We start from the raw sequence: 25,229 nt of genomic DNA on the forward strand, positions 1-25,229 counted from the left end.
ACAGCTATTATAATACATTGTTGACCAAGTAATGGACACCTATACATGTGTGATATTATCGGCTAATACAGCCCCGCAGTTTGAGCGGGAGGGTGGACGGACGGTCAGACTGTTACGAAATTCTTCAAATAATAGCCGAGGTAGCCCTTTGGTGAAGATGTCCGCTATTTGAAAGCGCGTGGGAACATGAAGAACACGAACTTGACCCCTAGCGACGTGTTCACGAACAAAGTGAATATCCATCTCAATGTGTTTTGTCCGTTGGTGTTGCACGGGATTACCGGAAAGAAACATTGCACTTACATTGTCACAAAACACAATTGTGGCTTTCGAAATAGGACATCGTAGTTCAAGTAAAATGTTGCGCAACCAGCATGATTCAGATACTACATTAGCAATGCCTCGATATTTCGCTTCGGCACTAGAACGGGAAACCGTAGGTTGACGTTTTGCGGACCAAGAGATCAAATTACCCCCCAAATAGACGCAATAACCTGATGTGGATCTACGCGTGTCTGGACAGCCACCCCAGTCTGCATCAGTGTACGAGACAAGGGATGATAACGACGACTTTGACAGATGTAGACCATAAGATATAGTGCCCTTAATGTAACGAAGAATGCGATGAAGAGCATGCATGTGGCAATCTTTCGGATTATGCATATGAAGACATATTTGTTGAACCGCGTAGGCGATGTCGGGACGAGTGAATGTGAGGTACTGCAAGGCGCCAGCGAGACTACAAAATTCTGATGGTTGCGAGTAGGGAGTACCAGAATTAGTGCCGAGCTTACCGTTAGTATCTACGGGGGTTTTGACGGCATTACATGTGCCCATACCTGCACGATTAAGTATTTCCTGTGCATATGTAGATTGACTCAAAAATAGCCCATGTTCGTTTCTTGTAACCGCAATACCCAAAAAGTAGCTTAATGAACCAAGATCCTTCATAGAAAATTGTTTGGCAAACAAGGACATGAGATTGGTCCGTAACTTTGTAGATGAAGTAACCAATATGATGTCGTCGACGTATAATAAAAGATAAGCTGTGTCATTACCGCGAGTATAAACGAACAAAGAGTGATCGGATTGACTGTGTCGAAAGCCGATGGTAGATGCAAACGAGGCAAAGCGTTGGTACCATTCCCGTGGAGCTTGCTTTAGGCCATACAAGGACCGCTGAAGAAGACAAACGTGACCAGGTTTTGACGGGTCACGAAATCCATACGGCTGGTACATGTAAACGGTTTCCTTCAATGACCCGTGAAGAAATGCATTTTTAACATCCAACTGATTAATGTTCCAAGATTTAGACAAGGCAATAGATAAAACTAAGCGAATCGTGGCCGTTTTTACCACGGGACTAAATGTCTCATTACAGTCAATGCCAATAGTTTGAGAACGACCATCACCTACTAACCTCGCTTTGTATCGTTCAAGAGTCCCGTACGATCGCATTTTATGACGAAAAATCCACATGCTACGTATTACATGCATGTCTGGTGACCGTGGTACAAGTACCCAGGTCTTATTATCCATTAAGGCACGAAACTCGTCGGTCATAGCCATGTTCCAGTTAGGATCTGAGAGGGCATCTTTAGGAGTTTTTGGAAGAGGTGAGAGAATTGTAGAAGTGGATAAATTGAATTGAACTTTGGGTTTGAAAATACCGGATTTACTTCGAGTTATAATCGAACGAGGTGGTAGAGAAAGTGGTGGAGTTGGAGCTGTTGTAGATTGATTTGTACTAGAAGTAGGAGATTGAGGTGGAGAATTGGATGTCGAGTGATCGGTGTTAGAAGAGTCGGCAGAGGGAGTGACGAGATTTGGATTAATAGGTAAGTCAATTGGTTGGGCTAAGGGTGACAGCCCAGATGAGTGTGTGTTAGTGGACCGAGAAATTGAAGCATTAGTTGGCTGAGAGTTTGAAATGGAATTATGAGATGGGCCTGTTGAGAAGTTTGGGACGATAGATGTATTGGGCTCATGTGCGTGGACTGGTATGGTGTAGAAGGGATGTATTGTACTAGTTAAAGAATTGTAATCGGTAGGAGATACATGTGAGTGAGTAGCAAACGGAAATTTAGTTTCATCGAAAACGACATGTCGAGAGATGATAAATTTTTTAGAGGATAAATCATAGCATTTGTATCCACGATGATTGGGCGGATATCCTAAAAAGACACATGGAGTGGAACGAGGTTGAAGTTTGTTGATTGTTGGAGAGGGAATTAGGGGATAGCATAGGCATCCGAAAATTCGCAAGTGAGAGTAGGATGGTGTACGTTTATATAAAATTTGAGTTGGAGAATTAAGTTGTAAGAGTGTGGTAGGTGTGATGTTGATTAAGTAAGTACCCATTTGTAACGCATGATTTCAAAAAGAAAGTGGTAGGGAAGCATGAGATAAGAGGGTACGGACGATGTTATTGATTGCACGTATTTTTCGTTCGGATTTTCCGTTTTGCAAGGAGGAATAAGGGCAAGAAAACCAAAAAGACATCCCATTGAGATCACAAAATTGATGAAATTGCTTGTTGTTGTATTCGGTTCCATTATCACATTGAAATGTTTTTATTTAAGTGCCAAATTGAGTGCGTATATGTGCATTAAATTTTTGAAACGTTGAGAAAACATCGGATTTGTTATGTAGGGGGTATGTCCATAAGAAATTAGTGTAATCATCTAGAAAAAGAATGTAATAGCGATGGCCATTGGTGCTAGGTATAGGAGATGTCCACAAATCACTATGTATAATATCAAATGGTAATAAAGTAGTAGACGATGAAGAAATAAATGGTAACTTAATTTGTTTACCGAAAACACATGATTGACAAAAGGAATTCAAAATAGGTTTATTACAAGGAATAAACTTTTTATTGCTAAGATTACGTAAAACTTCAATGCCCGGATGACCTAGGCGATGATGCCAAATATCTGGGGACGAAGCAACAAAAGCGGACGAGGACTTTATTTCTTGCAGCAAAGATGATGAAAAAGGATAAAGATCGCCGGTACTATTGCATCTCAGAACCGGTGTGCCCTGCGGGAAATCCTTCACAGTAAAACCAAAAGGATCAAATTCTAAGGAAATGTTATTATCAATTGAAAGTTTGCGGACAGATATTAGGTTTTTAATGAGGTTGGGTGCATGAAGAATATTACGTAAGTAAAGTGGACGGGATGGGTTGGGTAGGTGAGATTGACAAAAACCTTTAACTGGAATATTATGGCCATTACCGACAATAATATTTTGAGTGTGCTTTAAGGGATAGTATGTAGTGACCCGAACTTTTCCATGTTTATATATATTAATTGAGATTGATATTTACATGATTAAATGTTTCCAACATGTTAAGCAATTAAACTTGTTAAGACTTGATTAATTGAAATATGTTTCATATAGACAATTGACCACCCAAGTTGACCGGCGATTCACGAACGTTAAAACTTGTAAAAACGACATGACGATATATATATGGATATACATATGGTTAACATGAGATTATGATAAGTAAGTATCTCCATAAGTATATTAACAATGAGTTACATACATATAAACAAGACTACTAACTAAAGGATTTCGAAACGAGACATATATGTAACGATTATCGTTGTAACGACATTTAAATGAATATATATCATATTAAGATATATTAATATATCATAATATCATGATAATATAATAATTTAAAATCTCATTTGATATTATAAACATTGGGTTAACAACATTTAACAAGATCATTAACCTAAAGGTTTCAAAACAACACTTACATGTAACGACTAACGATGACTTAACGACTCAGTTAAAATGTATATACATGTAGTGTTTTAATATGTATTTATACACTTTTGAAAGACTTCAATACACTTATCAAAATACTTCTACTTAACAAAAATGCTTACAATTACATCCTCGTTCAGTTTCATCAACAATTCTACTCGTATGCACCCGTATTTGTACTCGTACAATACACAGCTTTTAGATGTATGTACTATTGGTATATACACTCCAATGATCAGCTCTTAGCAGCCCATGTGAGTCACCTAACACTTGTGGGAACCATCATTTGGAAACTAGCATGAAATATCTCATAAAATTACAAAAATATGAGTAATCATTCATGACTTATTTACATGAAAACAAAATTACATATCCTTTATATCTAATCCATACACCAACGACCAAAAACACCTACAAACACTTTCATTCTTCAATTTTCTTCATCTAATTAATCTCTCTCAAGTTCTATCTTCAAGTTCTAAGTGTTCTTCATATATTCTACAAGTTCTAGTTACATAAAATCAAGAATACTTTCAAGTTTGCTAGCTCACTTCCAATCTTGTAAGGTGATCATCCAACCTCAAGAAATCTTTATTTCTTAAAGTAGGTTATCATTCTAATACAAGGTAATAATCATATTCAAACTTTGGTTCAATTTCTATAACTATAACAATCTTATTTCAAGTGATGATCTTACTTGAACTTGTTTTCGTGTCATGATTCTGCTTCAAGAACTTCGAGCCATTCAAGGATCCGTTGAAGCTAGATCTATTTTTCTCTTTTCCAGTAGGTTTATCCAAGGAACTTAAGGTAGTAATGATGTTCATAACATCATTCGATTCATATATATAAAGCTATCTTATTCGAAGGTTTAAACTTGTAATCACTAGAACATAGTTTAGTTAATTCTAAACTTGTTCGCAAACAAAAGTTAATCCTTCTAACTTGACTTTTAAAATCAACTAAACACATGTTCTATATCTATATGATATGCTAACTTAATGATTTAAAACCTGGAAACACGAAAAACACCGTAAAACCGGATTTACGCCGTCGTAGTAACACCGCGGGCTGTTTTGGGTTAGTTAATTAAAAACTATGATAAACTTTGATTTAAAAGTTGTTATTCTGAGAAAATGATTTTTATTATGAATATGAAACTATATCCAAAAATTATGGTTAAACTCAAAGTGGAAGTATGTTTTCTAAAATGGTCATCTAGACGTCGTTCTTTCGACTGAAATGACTACCTTTACAAAAATGACTTGTAACTTATTTTTCTGACTATAAACCTATACTTTTTTTGTTTAGATTCATAAAATAGAGTTCAATATGAAACCATAGCAATTTGATTCACTCAAAACGGATTTAAAATGAAGAAGTTATGGGTAAAACAAGATTGGATAATTTTTCTCATTTTAGCTACGTGAAAATTGGTAACAAATCTATTCCAACCATAACTTAATCAACTTGTATTGTATATTATGTAATCTTGAGATACCATAGACACGTATACAATGTTTCGACCTATCATGTCGACACATCTATATATATTTCGGAACAACCATAGACACTCTATATGTGAATGTTGGAGTTAGCTATACAGGGTTGAGGTTGATTCCAAAATATATATAGTTTGAGTTGTGATCAATACTGAGATACGTATACACTGGGTCGTGGATTGATTCAAGATAATATTTATCAATTTATTTATGTACATCTAACTGTGGACAACTAGTTGTAGGTTACTAACGAGGACAGCTGACTTAATAAACTTAAAACATCAAAATATATTAAAAGTGTTGTAAATATATTTTGAACATACTTTGATATATATATGTATATATTGTTATAGGTTCGTGAATCAACCAGTGGCCAAGTCTTACTTCCCGACGAAGTAAAAATCTGTGAAAGTGAGTTATAGTCCCACTTTTAAAATCTAATATTTTTGGGATGAGAATACATGCAGGTTTTATAAATGATTTACAAAATAGACACAAGTACGTGAAACTACATTCTATGGTTGAATTATCGAAATCGAATATGCCCCTTTTTATTAAGTCTGGTAATCTAAGAATTAGGGAACAGACACCCTAATTGACGCGAATCCTAAAGATAGATCTATTGGGCCTAACAAACCCCATCCAAAGTACCGGATGCTTTAGTACTTCGAAATTTATATCATATCCGAAGGGTGTCCCGGAATGATGGGGATATTCTTATATATGCATCTTGTTAATGTCGGTTACCAGGTGTTCACCATATAAATGATTTTTATCTCTATGTATGGGATGTGTATTGAAATATGAAATCTTGTGGTCTATTGTTACGATTTGATATATATAGGTTAAACCTATAACTCACCAACATTTTTGTTGGCGTTTAAAGCATGTTTATTCTCAGGTGAATATTAAGAGCTTCCGCTGTTGCATACTAAAATAAGGACAAGATTTGGAGTCCATGTTTGTATGATATTGTGTAAAAACTGCATTCAAGAAACTGATTTCGATGTAACATATTGTAAACCATTATGTAATGGTCGTGTGTAAACAGGATATTTTAGATTATCATTATTTGATAATCTACGTAAAGCTTTTTAAACCTTTATTTATGAAATAAAGGTTATGGTTTGTTTTAAAAATGAATGCAGTCTTTGAAAAACGTCTCATATAGAGGTCAAAACCTCGCAACGAAATCAATTAATATGGAACGTTTTTAATCAATAAGAACGGGACATTTCATAGTAAGATGAGAATTTACCTGTGCCGTTGGTCATGTGAGAAGTAGCCCCGGTGTCCATGTACCAGGTGTCTTCAGGAGGATTGAGAGTCATGGTATGCATGGCACTTTCAATGTCGGTTAGACAATAGTGAAATGACCCGTCCTAATCCATCCGGACGAAGTCCATATCAATTATAAATGATTCGCAACAGTTGGTTACATCGCGAGGTACTTGACCTCTATATGATACATTTTACAAACATTGCATTCGTTTTTGAAAAGACAATCTTTCATTACATCGAAAGTTGACGGCGTGCATACCATTTTATAATATATCTAACTATAATTGACTTAATAATAATCTTGATGAACTCAACGACTCGAATGCAACGTCTTTTGAAATATGTCATGAATGACTCCAAGTAATATCTTTAAAATGATCAATTGCACAGCGGGAGACTTCTTTCATACCTGAGAATAAACATGCTTTCAAGTGTCAACCAAAAGGTTGGTGAGTTCATTAGTTTATCATAAACAATCATTTCATAAATTTAATAGACCACAAGATTTCATATTTCCAATTCTCATAAATATACGTCCCATGCATAGAGACAAAAATATCATTCATATGGATTGAACACCTGGTAACCGACATTCACAATATGCATATAAGAATATCCCCATCATTCCGGGATCCTCCTTCGGACATGATATAAATTCTGAAGTACTAAAGCATCCGGTACTTTGGATGGGGCTTGTTGGGCCCGATAGGTCTATCTTTAGAGTTCGCGTCAATTAGGGTGTCTGTTCCCTAATTCTTAGATTACCAGACTAAACAAAAAGGGGCATATTCGATTTCGATAATTCAACCATAGAATGTAGTTTCACGTACTTGTGTCTATTTTGTAAATCATTTAGAAAACAGCGCATGTATTCTTAGTCCCAAAAATATATATTGCAAAAGCATTTAAAAAGGGAGCAAATGAAACTCACCTAATGTATTTTGTAGTAAAAATACATATGACGATATTAAACAACTGAACAACGCATGGTTGGCCTCGGATTCACGAACCTATATCATTTGTATATAAATTAAAATGTATAATCGTAATCGAACAAGTTTATATATATATATATATATATATATATATATATATATATATATATATATATATATATATATATATATCTTAAATTATATCTTATACTTATTTAGTTTGTGTATATCTTTAAAATGTTTAATATTTATATATTTAGTTATATTAATATATATATATATATATATATATATATATATATATATATATGGTTAGTATTATATTTAAAATCATTAGTTGATTATATGTAAGTATTTATATAATTACTATTAATATGTTTGATATATTGTATATAAAATATTAATGTACTTTTAGTATATATAAAGAGTATATTTTAGGTACAAAATATTTATATGTTAAAATGATAGTTTTGATAACAATGATTTACTCATAATAATATTAATAATCTTATTGATAATAATAATAATACTAATAATAGTAATGTTATGGTTTAAAATGATACTTAGGTTAATAATAACAACAATACTAATAACTACAAAAATGATTAGTCAGTAATTCTAATAATAATAATTTTATTCATATCGGTGACTATAATCATAATTCGTAATACTAATAATAAAGATAACTAATACTTTTATTAGTAATAATAATAATAATAACTATCATGTTAGTCCTAATAACAAATTTTAATAATAACATTGATAATACTATAATTTTAGTCATAATACTTTTAAATGGTATTGATAAGGATAATAATAATAATAATGACAATGATAATTATAATACATTAATAATACAATAAAATTAATCATGGTAATAATAGTAATACTTATAATAATAATTATAATGGCAATTCTAATAATTATAATGATAATACAAATAGTACTAGTAATACTTTTAATTCTTACAACTATGATATTAGTAATAAATACTATATCACTAATAATAGCAATCATAATAAAAAACATAATAATATCAATAACAATAATCATAATAATGAAAATAATAACAATAATAAAAATAATGATAATAATAATAATTATAAATAAAAGGAAAAACTACCTTTAAAGCACTTTAAAAAAAACGCCCATAGCCAAGCTCGAACCCGAGACCTCTAGATAACACACTAACACCTAATACCAATGAACCAGTGCCCATTTTTTCTGATTAATACTCAATTCAAAACTATATAACCCGTTTATCTTTCCTTCCCTTCTTCATCTTCTTTGTAACAAACGCAGGATCGATCAGGGACAACTCTTTAACCAAAAAATGAATTTAAGTTCTAATTTCGTTTGAGAAATTAATTGAAATGGACTGATGTAACAGGTATTTGTTCAATCAGGCAACAATAAAAAAAATTTGAAGCTCGCTGTAAATAAATAAAAAAAACGTATGAACTCAAATGTCAAATTCAATTTTGAAAACGTTTTGGGCTAAACTTATAACATGAAAACGTTCTCTAATCATTTTTAGAATCTACCTGGATCATCAATTTGAATTAAAACATCAAAGGGAACTAGAATTTGCTTGAAGAACAAACTGTTGACTTTTCAAAACGAAGCTTTGACTATGAAATTCGGATTCAATTTATAAAATTAGAGGTTCAAACTTTGCAGTTAGTTTAGGTACAAGATTTCTAACCTAACTGCAATTTTACATTTTTAAATATGATTTAAAATCGGGTTTTGGCCAAAAAAGTGAATGAGCAGAGATATTGCTAAACGTTTCTCTCTTTTCTGTTTTTCTTTGCGAATAATCAGAGGGATTATCTGATATAATAGTTTTAATCGAATAATAAAGCAGTACTTTATCAATTATAAATCTTGTTTGGTAGTTATGGTGGTCGACAGAAACAAAAACCCGTGAGCAGAGCTGAAGAAAAAAAAAATAGAACAGTTTGTGATTGATACAGATTTTAGGCGTATATAAAAATCTGATTTATATTGTATGATTAATTTAATAGTTATAATTAATAGTTATTAATATATATAATAATAATACTATTAATATTAATAATAAGAATAATAATAATGTTAATAAAAATAATAATAGTATTAATAAGTCACAATAGTAATAATTTTAATGAAAATCATAATAATAATATTATCAATGATAAATATAATAATACTAATTATATTAGTATTAATAATGATGATATTAATATTAATATTAATATCTATCAAATTTTATATATATATGTTATATATTTAATATAATGATATCAAATTACTAATGTTGATATTAATATTGAAGTGATAATAATATTACTTTAGTAACTATATTTTAATTTATAATTTAATTTAATATCTTAACATTATTTATTATTAATTATGTAATATGATATATTATATAATAACATATACTGAATATTTAATGTTTACACATTTTATATATATATATATATATATATATATATATATATATATATATATATATATATATATATATATATATATATATATATATATATATATTATGTACTTGTATTTGTATATTAGTTACATTACATATTATGTATGTAAATATGAATACATTAAAAATATTTTATATATATAATTGTTATATATCAATTTACTATATTATATTATTTCATAATAGAGATAGATATTATAAATTTTAACACATATTACTTATATTATTTATATATATTACAATTAGTTCATACATTAAATCACATATTAATTCAAATTATACATTTAATATATATATTTATATTTTAATACATATGTATGTATTTACAATTAGTTGTTCGTGAATCGTCGGTATTGGTCAAAGGGTAAATGCATATATGAAATTAATTTAAAAATCTTTTGAAACTCAACATAACAGATCTTGCTTATCGTGTCGTAAACATATAAAGATTAAAGTTTAAATTTGGTCAGAAATTCCCGAGTCATCACAAATAGCTTGTACTGGACGATGCAGAACTGTAATGGGCCTGAGCATTTGGCCGTGGGCCAAGAATTCCTTGGTGAGGAGAATTGGGCCTGTTCCACTGTGCTGTTGGGTATGGACAGGGAGGTGGAGTTCATTGGGCTTGCGTGTACTGTGGAAAATTATATGGTGGATAATGATTCCACACAGGATTGGGCCCGTAATTAGACTGACCCCGTCCACGAGTATTACGCCTCCGGTAATTATTTGACCCACGTCCACGACCTCTGTTGTTATTGTATCGAAAGGTATTTGGGCCACGTGACTGAGTGGGCTCAAAATTGGGCTGGGTAGACTCGTTGTTAACAGGCTGCTTAGCCGTAGTACCTGTTGCAACCATGGCAGAATCAACAGAAGCTGGAGAGGAGATTACCTGTTGCTGTTTGCGAGTTTCTTCAAGGATCAACTTGGACCTAGCTTCGTAAAAAGAAGGTAGATCGGACAACTGAGTAAAATACGTCCCCACCGTGTCAAAATTAGCATTGAGGCCCGAAATTAATTGTAATACCATACGAGGTTCAGAGACCTTGTCGCCAACATTATTCAATTGATCGGCAATAACCTTAATTTCCTGGCAGTAAGAGGAGACATCGGGAAAATCATCAAGTTTGATGTTTGTAAATTGCTTTTGCAGGTACAAAGCACGTGTGTTTTTGTTATCCTGAAACACACTTTGAATGCGATTCCACGCTTGAGCAGCAGTTTGACCATCCTCCATGATCGTGCGCATTAATTCTTTAGAGATCGTTCCATAGATCCATTGAAGGACTATGGCATCTAAACGAGACCATAAAGGATCATTGTTGTTGGATGCGGTGACCGTTGAAGCATCAGACGTAGAGGAAGAAGGCAGGATATGATGAATCACATCGTATGCCTTGCAATGAATTTTAAACAGTTGCGCCCATGTGTTGTATTCGGCATTCTTGATGTCAAGAGTAATCGGGATGAGGTGTTTGATGTTGGAGATGGAGAGTGCAGGGTGATATTTTGGTGTTTCAGACATGTTGTTGATGAAAAGAAGTCGGCAAAAAAGGATTAGGGTTAGAGGATACGAGAGTTTTAGAGGAGGTGAGGGATATGGCCTGATACCATGTATGAAATAATAATGTGAATGATTTCATTGATCAGTATACGTAGCTAGTTATACATCAATGTCCCTAACAAACTCCTCTACTAATATGGTACATATTCTATCATATCCTCTAAATATGGATGATATATGATAGCTATTATAATACATTGTTGACCAAGTAATGGACACCTATACATGTGTGATATTATTGGCTAATATGCTCACTTCTTCAAGTCAACAAATTGTTAACGGGTCAAAATTGCCCTCTTTTTTTTTTATGGAAGCTGATATTCACACACCCAGTTTTGATCTATACACACTTTTGATCATAAAATTTATAATTATATCCTAAGTTTATGTAGGGAGTTGAACTTTCATTATTGTCAGTAAGGGTATAATAGTAACTTAGGTGTGTATAGATAAAAAAAATTGCTATGTGACTATCACCTCCCTTTGTTTATCGATTATGGTACTAATATCTTGGTTAAAGTATTTTGTCATGTGGTGTTGGTATTAGATAAGTCATGTTGTAAATGATGTTTTTAAAAAAGGTTGTATTGTAAGTGTGGTTGTTGAAATTGGGTCAAGTGTCAATTTGGTTGAAAACGGGAATCCTAGAGCTGGAACAATGTGCACCCGCCGTGCACCCGCCGTGCACGTGCACTCTGCGCACTCTGGTTAGCAGATTGGAACAGAAAATATGAAATTTTGGGGTGCGCCGCGCCGCACAGGTTTGATTAAAAAAAAAATTGTTATTTTTCGTTATCGAGTATGTGGTTACTAAAACTTCATGATGATAAATGTTTTTACCTAACCACCTCGTACGTATTCAAAATATGTAAAAGAATACAATTCCTCCCATGGATATAGTTTGTTTTCAAATCTTACTAAAAGTAAATTAAATTGTCATGGATTTATGTAACACTTGCTGCCATTATTATTATGATTCATCTAGAATAATTCACGTACTATTTAAGGAATTAAGGAGTCAAAATGCTAATCATGCATGTTCCAATATATGTGTTCAAATATGAAATCAGACTCGAAAGGGTGTTTGGACTTTGGAGCAGAATCACAAAATTTACATAATCATGCATTGATCGAATTATGCAAGCAACTGAAAAACTAATATGATAACATACTATAAACAATTAATTAATACAACAATATCTAAAGTAATATTCTATATCAACCCCTTCCTGCAACCAAATTAAAATATATGACAATTGCAATAATATTTGAACAATCACAAACACGATGAAGATGATAACAATCCGTAATTATACTACAAGTAACCAGTCTCAAGTGTGAACCACCACCTGTGGATTAGGCCCTGAAGTTGTCAACTTTCGAGGAGTGTCGGTTGGAAGAAAACACTGTGCCAGCCAGTACAAGGGTTTCATTAGCTCTTGTTTTTTCTTTCTCCAAAACCATATGGCAGCATTATACTGTTGGTTTCGAATCACTCGTGTGGCTGCCCTCCAATCGTATTTCTCCATCTCCGCTCGGGCATCCTGCCCAACTTTTTCACGTAGTCCTTTGTCATGTAATAACGGGACGAGTTTGGATAAGCAGTCATCAAGATCTCCAGGTGAGAATAGGTACCCAGTTTTGCCGTCTTGATCGGAAGGGATAATATCGGGTACCCCACCAGCACGGGCGGCGACAACGGGCAGTCCTGATGACATGGCTTCCAACACAACTTGTCCAAGGGTTTCAGATTCAGAAGGCATTAAGAAAATATCTCCACTTGCGTATGCTTCAGATAACTCTTCACCTTGTAACATCCCTGTGAACACTGCTGGCATCCCTTCAAATAATTTCTCAAGATCCTCCCTGCCGCCAAAAAAACAAACACAAATTTCTCTTTTTTTAATTTTTTCTATTAGACCTGAAAATATTAACAGCTTATAGAATAGATGTGGCAGGATATACCGCGCAGGTGGTTTGGCTAACGGGTTCTATTTAAATGGGTCGTTTCAATTAAGGGTCAAACAAGCCAGGACCAGACCAGGCCAGGTTTAGTAACCCACAAACATTTTCTTGTACATTTCTCAAACAAAATTTTCATAGATAACTGATGTTTTAATTTTTATTACGCATAACATAAAACACATCAACATAAAGCACAACAACCCCATATGACCTGTAAATATTTATAGGGATCGAAATTGAAAAACAGCATTTAATTAGGGTTTGAAATGTTTTTCCAATATATGTAGTTGCACGACAGATTCGTTGTCTTTAACAAGTTCAACTGGATGGATACCTGTATGGACCATCACCAACGAAAGCTATCCTTGCCTCTGGGATCTTTTCCATGACACTGCAAAAAATCGATATTATAATTATAATATATATGTATATTATATTTACATTTACATTTGAATTGATTATACTGATATGGGTATTTATGATTTCAGGTTGTGAGGATGAGAATGAATGAATGATAAGATAGGTAGCAGGGGAACCTTTTAATGAAATCCAAATTTTTCTCTACTCCAATTCGGCCAACATGTACGATTAAGGGTCTATCAGGTTCACCATTTCTGTTTAACAGACAAATATAAAATACACGAAAATAGAAAACAGAGCAGAACATAAGAGGCAAAATCCTACAATAATTAACTGTTAAGGTAGTGAACAACTTCCCAACCATCATCATTTGCTTCTTTATATTTCAAATAAACGAGAACTCCTTCAATGAATGAAAGTTACTCATTTCTAAGTGTGTTTTGATTGCATTTTCTAAAGATGGATGCTTATTCTAATAACAAGTTAACAACATATAACTTGGTTAGTTAAAAGAAAAACATACGATAGTCTAAGTCGCATTTCAATAGAATAAAATCTCGGATGGAAGCTATCCGAATCCACGCCTTTATTCCATAGACGGATTGTATTAGCTGAAAAGGAAAAGCAAAAAATATTGTATTTAATTTATAAACTAACCAACAACACTTATGATGATGATACTAAAGTTACCAAAAAACTTATATCCCCCAGACATAGGAAGGAATCACCTTTTATAATAATAATAATCAATTATCAATCAATCAATCATGTCACCAAAACATACATACAGTTAATGGATTACCTGCTGCTACGTTGTATTGTTGAAGGTCCTTTGCAATAGCAGCAGATGGCACCAATGTAAGATCAGCAGCTCGGTGAAGAAATTCTGAGCACATGAGATCATTTATTATTACCAAAGTATAATCATAATAAGAAAATCACATTCACATTATATTTATTATACATTACTTAAAAATTAAAAGTAGATTAGAAGAATCATCACATACTTATCACCAACCACATTGGCTGGACCAGCCAGCTTGACGTGTATCTTGGTATGTATCTGATCACATAACATTTATTTTTATTTTAATTTTAACTTAAAGAATCAAATATAAATATTTTCAAAGTTAGTATCAATATTTGTCACTTACACGGGCACATGTGTATGATACGACATCACTATAGGGACAGACAACATTTTTGCAATGGCAAGCGCTCCAAAAACCTATAAAATTGACAGAAAATCTTACAAATGTTAAATCCAATCCAATCCAACTCAATTTTAAAAGAAAATACAAAAACAACCATGCGTACCATAATACCAGGAGATGAAGCATGAATAATGTCTGGCTTGAACTGTTTAACCTCGTTGATGATTCTGGGGCTCAAAGCAAGGGAAAGTGGAACCTGCTGGTACCATGGGAAAGGAAAACTGCATGAATAATACTAAGAATTAAGAAACCACGAATAATCTTAATGCAATCATTTAATAAAAATTTTAATAATCAAAATACAATCAACCTCCGTGAGCCGACCAATATAGCACCATGAAATTCTTCAGGCACCCCTTCATGAGTTGTTACGACCATCACCTACAACAGCAACCAAATATTCTATAATGATCTATCAATAATACTAACAACTAACAACTACTACGTAATATATCCATACCCATATAATATATATATATATATATATATATATATATATATATATATATATATAGGGGCAGGATCAATGGGGAAGTAACCAATCGGGGGGAAGGAAAAAAAAAAAAAAAAATTCGTTTTTTTTGAAATTTTTTTTTCCGGCATCAAGATCACACGAAAATATGAACATTTAGAAGAGACACCTCGTGATGAATGTTATTATTTAGGCGGGAAAACGATCGACAAAAATAACATTCAAGATAATATTGTTCGTGAAGAATGTGAACGTTTTTTTTCATGTTTTGTGAAGTAAAATTTAGCCCGATTTAGAGTTTAGGGTTTAGGGTTTAGGGTTTGGACCATAAACCCAAAACACCAAACCCTAAACCCTAAACCCTAAACTCTAAACCGTTCGTGTTAAAAACTCAATCTAAATCCTAAATCTAAACCCTAAACCCTAAATTTCTAAACCCTAATATCTAAACCCTATAAACCCTAATATCTAAACCCCAATAGCTAAAACCTCAAAATACGCTCGAAAAACACGATAATTGTTATATATTACTTCTTCGAGCGTTTTCCCGCCAAAATAAAAACATTTATCAAAAAGTGTCTCTACTAAATGTTCATATTTTCATCTCATCTATAATGTTCGTGAACAAAGTTTTTTCAAAAAACGAAAAAAAAAAAAAGTTTTTGCTTCCCCCCGAATGGTTACTTCCCTCTTGATCCTACCACTATATATATATATATATATATATATATATATATATATATATATATATATATATATATATATATGCAAGTGCAGAAAGAAAAAGTATACTTCATCCCCCATCTCGCGTAAATATTTAATGAAGTTTTGGAAGCGGTTCTTGTATCCAGAAACATACCTGTGATAAACATCATATAGCAGAAAATGAGTCTCATTTAATGCAAAATTAATATAATATTTATATGATGTATCAAAGGCATAAGCGTTCTAGTTTAGAAGAGAGCACTGATATCAAAAATAGGATCATGAAAAGATAAGTTATATATTACCCTTGATTTTTACAAGGCAATGGCATTATTGCGAAAAAGCCAAAAAAAGTCTTTCTAACATGGAATACCTTTATCACTATAGCAAGCCCCTGAAGACTACTGGTATTTAATATAACGTTGTTCATCTTTGCTGCTACTAAATAAGTGCTAAATTTGGTGATAAGGAAGTTTCAGAAGACACTAGTTTGATTAGTAAGTACACAGGATGATTATGCACAGAATTACTGTATATATCAACTGCAGTTTTACAGATTAAAAGGATGGAAATATTGCTTAAAAAGTTGAAAAGAAACATCATTTTCACTTGGAACAAAATTAGAAGATTAAAGGATATATTCATTTGCAACGGTTAGCTATAAAAACAGATATTTTGTGTCACATACAGTGTGAAATGCTAATGTAGCCAAAAAGTAAACATCTAAAAAGAGATGAGTGAGTTTATATGCTATTCTTGGCAGTAACAAACAACTGAAAATAACAGACTGAAACAAGCTTCCACTTTAGCAACCCAGAATATATGTATCTGATTCACCAGTTGACTTTCGACCCCCAACAACATTCTAACAGTATCTTGATACAATTTTCATAGCTTCAATCAATTAAGCTAACTAACAGCTTCTAATTTTAACAAAACCAAAAATAGATTGCAAGAATCACACACATGAACAACACAGAGATTTAATTGTATTGGAAGCACAAATGAAAATTCTTCTTAAATACTACAGTAGCAAATATAGGAAATAATTATAATTATAATTATATTATATTATATTATACATTAAATTAAAAGGAAAGGAAAGACTCACGCAAAGGGAGAAGGCTCAACAAAGAGAGCAATACGTCTAGGCGTAGTTGTAATCTCATATTCAACTTGAAAAGGAGGACCCTCTTCTTCATCTTCTCTCAATTCTTCAATTGTCATTTATTTATATTGATGCAAAACCCAGAAAGATTGAAACGAATATTATTAAGTTTGTACTGAAAACACAAAATAAAATCTTCAAGCACAAGTTAGCAGAAGATGTAGATGCAAAAACAGGGATATATAATGTTTGAATTACTATTGGTGGTGACTTGTAAGCAAGTATATAAAATTATGAATTATTTAATTTGTGGGCAAAATAAAAAGGAAAAAAATAGGAATCGAGGAGAAATATGGATATTCGATGAAGGAAACTGGGAATCAATAGAAGCATATGCTCCTCCTAATTTGTAATTGTAAATGCATTGAAAGATAGATGATCAAGTTGAACATGTAATTGTATTGGGTGGGGTCTCTTGTTCCTTTTGACAGTGAGATTTCTGTCTTTATTCAACTCTTGAGAGATCCCAACGTGCTTAACCCTCTTATATATATATATGTACACAACCTCAATTGGTTATATACACATTAGAATGTACAACACTCTAAAACATAATGGTTGTGTACATAACCAAAGTAGGTTGTGTACATATCATCACCCCTTATTTAAACACATATTTTCACATGATTACGTTAGTTATAGTTTTGATGTCTAATTTACGAGCTTAGTCGGAGTTTTTTTTTTTTTTTGAAAGGCAAGAAGTTTTATTAAAATAAAAAAAATACACGAAACAACTAGCAAAAACACGAGACCACACCCCAATGCGCAATTGAAAAACACATAACACACAAAACTCGAAACTAAAGGAAACACAATAGCTCGTGGACAATACACAACATTAAGGGAAACACCGCGACTAGCTGAAGAATCTATGCTTCCGAATCCGAGGACGCGCATGAAGAGCAACAAGAGCAACAAACAACTTCATCATCGTTCTCTTCCGAATGTTTCATCACATTCTCGATAATAAAATCTATCATGCCATCGTATTGTATTGTTTGAGCTTAGTCGGAGTTGTATTGTTTGTTTTCTTGTTCTTTGTCTAGTTGGAGTTTTCTTTTTCTTTTTTTCTTTTTTTTTTTGCAAAAAAAACAATAACATTAATAACTGATCCGAAGATCAACTCGTACAATCGATACAATAGAGTCCTAAACGAGCTCAAACAACTACACATCAATCCTACTCAAACGGCTCATTAACAGGGTGAGAAAAAACGCGTTTTTCTCGTTCTTTTTCCTTAGTAGGTTCTTTCATTTTTGACCTCCTTGATTCACAAAACAAAAAAAAAAAAAAAAAAAAAAAAAATCCTTCCTCACTGTCACATCAACATCACATCAGTTTTCTCTCTCCACTTTCTCCTATGAGACCATTTGTATCGGGGGTCTTTCAACCCCGTTGTGTCCTACCTGTCACCCCAAAAACGCGAACTCCGAGCCGTATCGCGGTGTTGCGCATGATTTTTTCGCGGCGTTTGAGCTGGTTCAACGAGTTCAACAACGTACGTTTATGCTAGCTGTCGAAATATTAGTGGGCCAAAAATTCTAGCCGTTTGATGAGGTAGCCGTTGGAATAAAAAAAAAATTTAATTATTTTTATATTTATCTATATATATACATACTCTATTAAATCATTTTACACACAAAAAAGCTTTCTTTCTATATTTCTATTATTATTTTAAAAAATAACAAACAATGAAAAATGCATACAAAATGTTCAATTTTATCATTGATGATTCCGATGATGAAAAGGTGGTTAATTTTGTTAAGAGTTTAACGGAAGAAGAAGTGGAGGGAGAAGCGAGTAGTTCACGAGTCCCTCGAACACGGGTTTATATTGCAAGGGATCGGGAAGATGCGGCTGTGAGGTTATACAATGATTATTTTTCGAAAACACCCGTGTATCCGGAAAAAAAATTCAAACGACGTTTTCGAATGAGTCGTGAATTATTTCTTCGAATCATCGAAGGTATATCTAACTTTAATAGTACAAATATTTTCGATTATTTTTTGTATTTTAGGGAACGTCCAGATGCAGTTGGTCGTCAAAGTTTGACGATCCTACAAAAGTTTTCCGCGGCCATACGTCAAATGGCGTATGGAACTACACCAAATATGTTTGACGAATACATAAAAATTGGTGAGAAAATGACTGTTTTATGTCTAGATAATTTTTGTAGATGCGTATTTCATTTGTTTGCTCCCGTGTATTTGAGAAAACCAACCGCCGATGATATTGCCCGACTTTATAATTTTCACGAACAAAAACATGGTCTACCGGGTATGCTCGGTAGTATAGATTGTATGCATTGGGAATGGAAGAATTGTCCAATTGCTTGGCAAGGACAATATACTCGAGGTGATCAAAAAGGCCCATCTATTATGCTTGAAGCAGTGGCTTCTCAAGATTTGTGGATATGGCATGCATTCTTTGGTATGGCTGGTGCAAACAACGACATTAACGTTTTAAATTATTCACCGTTGTTTAACACTATAAAAGAGGGCACTGCTCCACCTTCACCGTTTAATGTAAACGGTCATCACTACGAGAGAGGGTATTACCTAGGTGATGGTATATACCCAGATTGGGCTATGTTGGTCAAAGCTCCCCACAATCCAATTGATGAACAACTTAAAAAGTTTAAACGGTTTCAAGAAAGTGCAAGGAAAGATATTGAACGTGCATTTGGAGTACTACAAGGTAGATTTGTCATGTTAAAGACTCCGGCAAGATCTAAGGACTTCAACAAAATTAGAAGACATATGTACGCTTGTGTTGTATTACATAACATGATTCAAGAAAATACGATTTTGTGATTTCGAAAAGGGATGAAAAATGATTGCTCACCCAAGTAACCGACCTATTAGGTTGGAAAGGAATTTGAGGGATCGAGATGCCAGGCTTAAGGAAATCAGAGATAAGCAAGTTCACAATTGGTTGGAGTCAGATTTAACCGAGCACGTTTAGAACTTATTACCTTATTTTCGTAGCGCTAATTTAATATTGATAATTAATAATCTGTTATGTATTTTATTTTTTCGTTTAGGAATTAATGTACTTTATTTTTATTAATAAAAAGTAGCCATTTATTTCATTCATTCGTAAACATACGATTACATTATTTTCCTAAAAATTGAAAAACAACTTAGTTCCTAAAACAATTACATTATTTTCCTAACGGCTATCTTCAACAAGCACCTTCATCAATTAGATAAGTAATCGCGGATATCATATTGCTGAAATCCGCTACTCGAAGATGAAGCAACTTCTTTTGGCGATTCAGAAAGAGCGTAGCTTTCATCCCTAAATTCGGTATAAATCGTAATTGTTTGCCTACGTACCAAAGCTTTTCCAATCAAAGCATAATAATCGTGGTCATCTTCAAGTAGCGTGGCGGGAATTTCGAGTTTTTTGAAATACCATACTTGTCTGACTGGGTATGGTATGTCTCGATGGAGAACTTCAAGCAAACTATAAAAATTACGATTCTCACGTACATCAATATAATAATCACGTGTTGAGTCCGGTGTATAATTCATCAATTCTCGATCAAATTCACCTCTGTAATGAACTTTTACGCAAACATTCAACGGACTCATTTTGAAATTTGAGAGAAATTATATAGATTTTTAGGAGAAATGAAGTGTGTGTTATAGTTTGTGATGGGTGGGTGTTTATATAGGGAAAAATATAGCCGTTTGAAAAAAAAATTAAACGGTTGGATTTAAATAATATAGCCGTTGAAATTAAATAATATTTTTAAAAAATATAATCATATTAATAATAAAAATAAAATAAAACAGAAAAATAAAACAGAAAAATACAAAATTAAATGTCACATCAGCATTCCACTAACACAACACCAACTCACAACACCACCACTACTTCACTCAACAACACAACACGTCATAGTCATCAAAAAAGTGCAAAAAGTGCACAACACGAACTCACAACACGAGTTACCACTACAAATGGTCTGACATTCACATAACACACCATTACCAACCATGACATACGTCTTACTCATTACATACTATATGAAGAAAATTTTCAGGGCGAAGTGGAGTGGTGCTTTGAATGGAGGCTCATAACATGGACAATGTTATCGGCTCCCTCCATAGCATGATCATTGGAAGTGGTCTTAGAAAAAAATATAAGAAACGATAAAATGATAAAGTTAATTATTATTTTTATTTTTAAAAGTGAACGCTTATATTTTTATTTTAAAATTAGGGAAAATTGTTTAAAAATGGATCGAACTTTCATCAAATTCCTATTGTATGCATTCAACTTTCAGATATCCTATTGTATGCATTCAACTATTTTAATTGTTTCATTTTATTTATTTAACCTGTTATAACAGGTAAACTTCAGGTCACCATAATTTCAAAATTACATCTTTGGTCCCTCATAGTTGTCACATATTGCATCATTTATATTTTAGACGAAATTACATCAATGATCTTTCCCATATATCTTCGTAAATTTGATGTTGGCAATATCATCTCCCTTTAATAAAAGAAGGGATTTCTGGGAGGGAGATGATATTGCCAACATCAAATTTACTTCTTCCACCATATTTTGATGTTTATTTCTCAGAATACCCCTTAATAAATTATTATAAAAAGTTTTACAAGTTTTGTGTAAGACATTCATTAAGGGTAATTTAGATAATTTTGGTGAAAGAAGTAAATTTAATGTTAGCAATATGACAATATCATCTCCCTTCATTAAAATCCTTTTTTGAGGATGCTTTCTTTATGTTGGATCATATGCAGAGTCCTAAACCCTCCAAATCTCCAAATCTAAAGAAAATGCAATTCTAAACCCTCCAGTTTTTTGTAAATTCATACTAAATAGCTCTGTTGCAAAACACCCCGTCTCGAGCCGTCTCGACGCCCGTTGCGACGTTTTGGTGACTAGCCCGTCCCGTCTTGAAGAAAACCGTCTAATATGACAATCAACGATCAAAATTCGGGTCAAAGTTGAAAAAATCAAGTCAAAGTCTCTCAAAATTTGGAAAAGCCAGAAAGTCGATAAAATCGGTCAAATTTGTCGTATTTTAGTTTGAATTTTCTGTATTATATTAACGGTGATAGCAATTATGAGTACAAATTAGTCAATTAAAGTTTTTGACTTTAAAATATGTACACATATATACATTTATATACTTATATATTTAAAAGTCAATTTTGATCAACGTCCGTCTCGACCTCCGTCTCGAACGTCTCGACCTTTTTAGAACCCGACCGTCTCGACCCCGTCTCACGTATTTTGCAACCTTGCTAAATAGTATATTCAAGAGTTTGCGACTCATTTGTGATTTGTTACCAATAAATAAAGTATAATAATTTTAAGAATAATAATGTTTTTGTGACTGATTTGGGAGTTGCATCTGATGACATCAATAAACATACACACGTCATGTCGGAACCACCAATGCCGGAACCACCACTGCCGCCACAGATTTGGCCGGAATAGTCGAAACAACCATTGCCGGAAAACGTCAGATCTATTTCGTTCTTCAATTTTGAATTCGTCACAGTGGTATTTAAACGGGACAGTTAACTTCACCTTCTTCCGGTTCGTTTCTTTTACAAACCCTACTCGTGATGCCTTAACTCACTACGACGGCTCATTTCAGCTTGTCGTCAAGTCGTTTCTGATTCCGGCGATGCTGGTGACGGCGGAGACAATGGCGATTGGTGGAGCGGAGTTAGGGATGGAAAGAGCAACAATGGAGAGTGAGACAAAGATGAAATTGGTTTGTATGGTTAGGGTTTTTGAATTTTTTGTCTGATGATTAATTTGTCTGGGCTTCATTGTTGATAAATAATTTGTGTTTCTTGTTATGCTTTTAATTTGGGAATCAAAATGCTAACTGTATATATAATGATGATGAATCATTATGATGATATTAGAGCTGGAGATGATATTGTTATGTTATTAATATAGAATTTGGGGTTTTAAGATTAAGGGATTTGGGGTTTTAAAATTAAGTTTCTTATTTTTTTTTTTTTTTTTTTTTTGATGAAGATGAAGATGTGATGGAGGAGATTGATGGGGATGAAGATGCAATATTGGACAAACATGAAGGATCAATTGCGTAACTTTTTCTACATGTTAACTTGATACCTTCTCTAAAGGTTACTTAATACATACAATAAAATAATTAAAATAGTTGAGTGCATATAATAGAAGTTTTGAAAGTTGAATACATACAATAAGAATTTGGTAAAAATTCAATGTATTTTCAAACAATTTTCCCTTAAAATTAACCACTCAAGCTTGCATGAGTGACCACCGAGTTGTCTAATGAAGCACACCACACTGGTTCAATCCTTGTCTATGCCAAATTGTTCAAAAAGAAAGTGTGACAAGAGGGTGCGCATAATGCGCAATTTACCCGGTATCAGGTCTCGAGCTCGGGGGGCTTGATTACCCGAGGTTTTATCTTCTATGAGGGAGCCAATGTGCTCGTTCATAGGAGGGTTTCCTTGCTTTCCAAAAAACAAAATAAAATTGTGACATATATTTTAAAACTTTAAAACGAAGTAGCAATAACTAAAATTAAAAATGAATAAAAGAATAATTAACATGTTTTTTGCTAGTGACAAATTTATGGTAGTATCCTATAAGAATTTAAACTTATGTTCTTCATAAATCCAGACCACTAGAATTGTTTAAAATTTGAATTTGGTCACATGACCGATAATTTAATTCCTGTTTTATTCATATGTTTTACCATGTCTAAGTTGCTAATAAGATTAGATATATTGAATGGTTAGTTTTTACATAAAATATATCATCATGAAAATATATGTTAACATAGATGGCATTTTGTGCATGTATTCTTAATCTTTCATACTTTGTGTTAGATTAAGTTTATGTGGTGTGACACATTTTGCTGTTATAATGCCGATCAAGTTTAACATATTATCTCTAATAAATATTTAAAAAGTCGCCTACACGATTACTGATATTGAGCCCTTATTGCAGTCTATGCTAATGATCAGTTATAGGTTGTCGATATCCGGTTATAGGTTCACATTGGCTACGGATCCCCGATTGTCATTGATTCACTCACTTTATTTCCTTATTAATAACTAATGAAATTATGTTATTACTATTCTTTAGAACAGAAACTCACACACCCGACACCCATGGTTGGAGAATTCGAATCTCGGGGAGATCTCGTTTAGACTTTTTTAGGGAGATCTCGGCATCTCGAAATAATCTCGGGGAGATCTCGGACGTTGACTTACGTTGACTTACGTTGACTTTATAGTTTTTTTTAATAAAAATATACATAAAAACATAAATATATGTATATTTATATACGTTTTTACTGGATTTTACAAAAATATCCGAGAAATAAGCAAGAAAATCTTAGATATTACGAATTTTACGATAAAATCTTACAAATTAGCAAGAAAATCCGAGAAATCGTAGGTTTGACTAAGTTTGACCCCGTTGACCGACAAATCTTTTTTTTTTTTTGGTAAAGGGTATCACCCGGTAAATTTTATAAAACTCAATAAGTTACACAGTATGTACAAATGATCAAGCTAGACTTGAGCAAACCAGCACCAAAAGGCAAAAACACAGAGCTAACAAAGCTCAACAAACCAACTGAAGAAACACCTATTTCGACATTCAAAACAGACAAACCCAAATTATGGCACTTTCCACATATCTTTTACAAGACGAGACTGGGCTGTATTCTTGATCTTTAACGAGAGGAGCTTGAGACGCACAGTCGAATAAATATGATCCACCACCTTCTCCACATTGCAACAAACAC

General features: G+C 33.0%; 2 protein-coding genes across 2 annotated transcripts; one reads left to right on the forward strand and one right to left on the reverse strand.

The window, feature by feature from the left end:
* Window positions 1-12,692: 12,692 nt before the first annotated feature.
* Window positions 12,693-17,881, reverse strand: LOC139876356 (sulfoquinovosyl transferase SQD2-like). The gene is made up of 11 exons (XM_071863664.1): window positions 17,372-17,881; window positions 16,348-16,414; window positions 15,394-15,464; window positions 15,187-15,304; window positions 15,024-15,097; window positions 14,877-14,932; window positions 14,672-14,755; window positions 14,393-14,480; window positions 14,046-14,123; window positions 13,844-13,900; window positions 12,693-13,410 (listed from the first exon to the last, which is right to left on the reverse strand). Exons 1-11 carry the CDS (start codon window positions 17,485-17,487, stop codon window positions 12,876-12,878), a joined length of 1,344 nt encoding a protein of 447 aa, XP_071719765.1. The 5' UTR covers window positions 17,488-17,881; the 3' UTR covers window positions 12,693-12,875.
* Window positions 17,882-19,119: 1,238 nt separating this feature from the next.
* On the forward strand, window positions 19,120-20,241 carry LOC139877203 (protein ALP1-like). The gene is made up of 2 exons (XM_071864614.1): window positions 19,120-19,292; window positions 19,446-20,241. Exons 1-2 carry the CDS (start codon window positions 19,120-19,122, stop codon window positions 20,239-20,241), a joined length of 969 nt encoding a protein of 322 aa, XP_071720715.1.
* Window positions 20,242-25,229: the final 4,988 nt, after the last annotated feature.

The sequence above is a fragment of the Rutidosis leptorrhynchoides genome, chromosome 11 (genome assembly GCF_046630445.1).
Source record: "Rutidosis leptorrhynchoides isolate AG116_Rl617_1_P2 chromosome 11, CSIRO_AGI_Rlap_v1, whole genome shotgun sequence".
NCBI lineage: Eukaryota > Viridiplantae > Streptophyta > Magnoliopsida > Asterales > Asteraceae > Rutidosis > Rutidosis leptorrhynchoides.

Coding starts and splice junctions, on each gene's coding strand:
- LOC139876356 (XM_071863664.1), bottom strand. CDS start 17,487: ATGACAATTGAAGAATTGAGAGAAGATGAAGAAGAGGGTCCTCCTTTT. Junction 16,415..17,371: donor GTTGAGCCTTCTCCCTTTGC/GTGAGTCTTTCC, acceptor TGTTTATCACAG/GTATGTTTCTGGATACAAGA. Junction 14,481..14,671: donor ACAATACAACGTAGCAGCAG/GTAATCCATTAA, acceptor TTTCCTTTTCAG/CTAATACAATCCGTCTATGG.
- LOC139877203 (XM_071864614.1), top strand. CDS start 19,120: ATGAAAAATGCATACAAAATGTTCAATTTTATCATTGATGATTCCGAT. Junction 19,293..19,445: donor CGGGAAGATGCGGCTGTGAG/GTTATACAATGA, acceptor TTTGTATTTTAG/GGAACGTCCAGATGCAGTTG.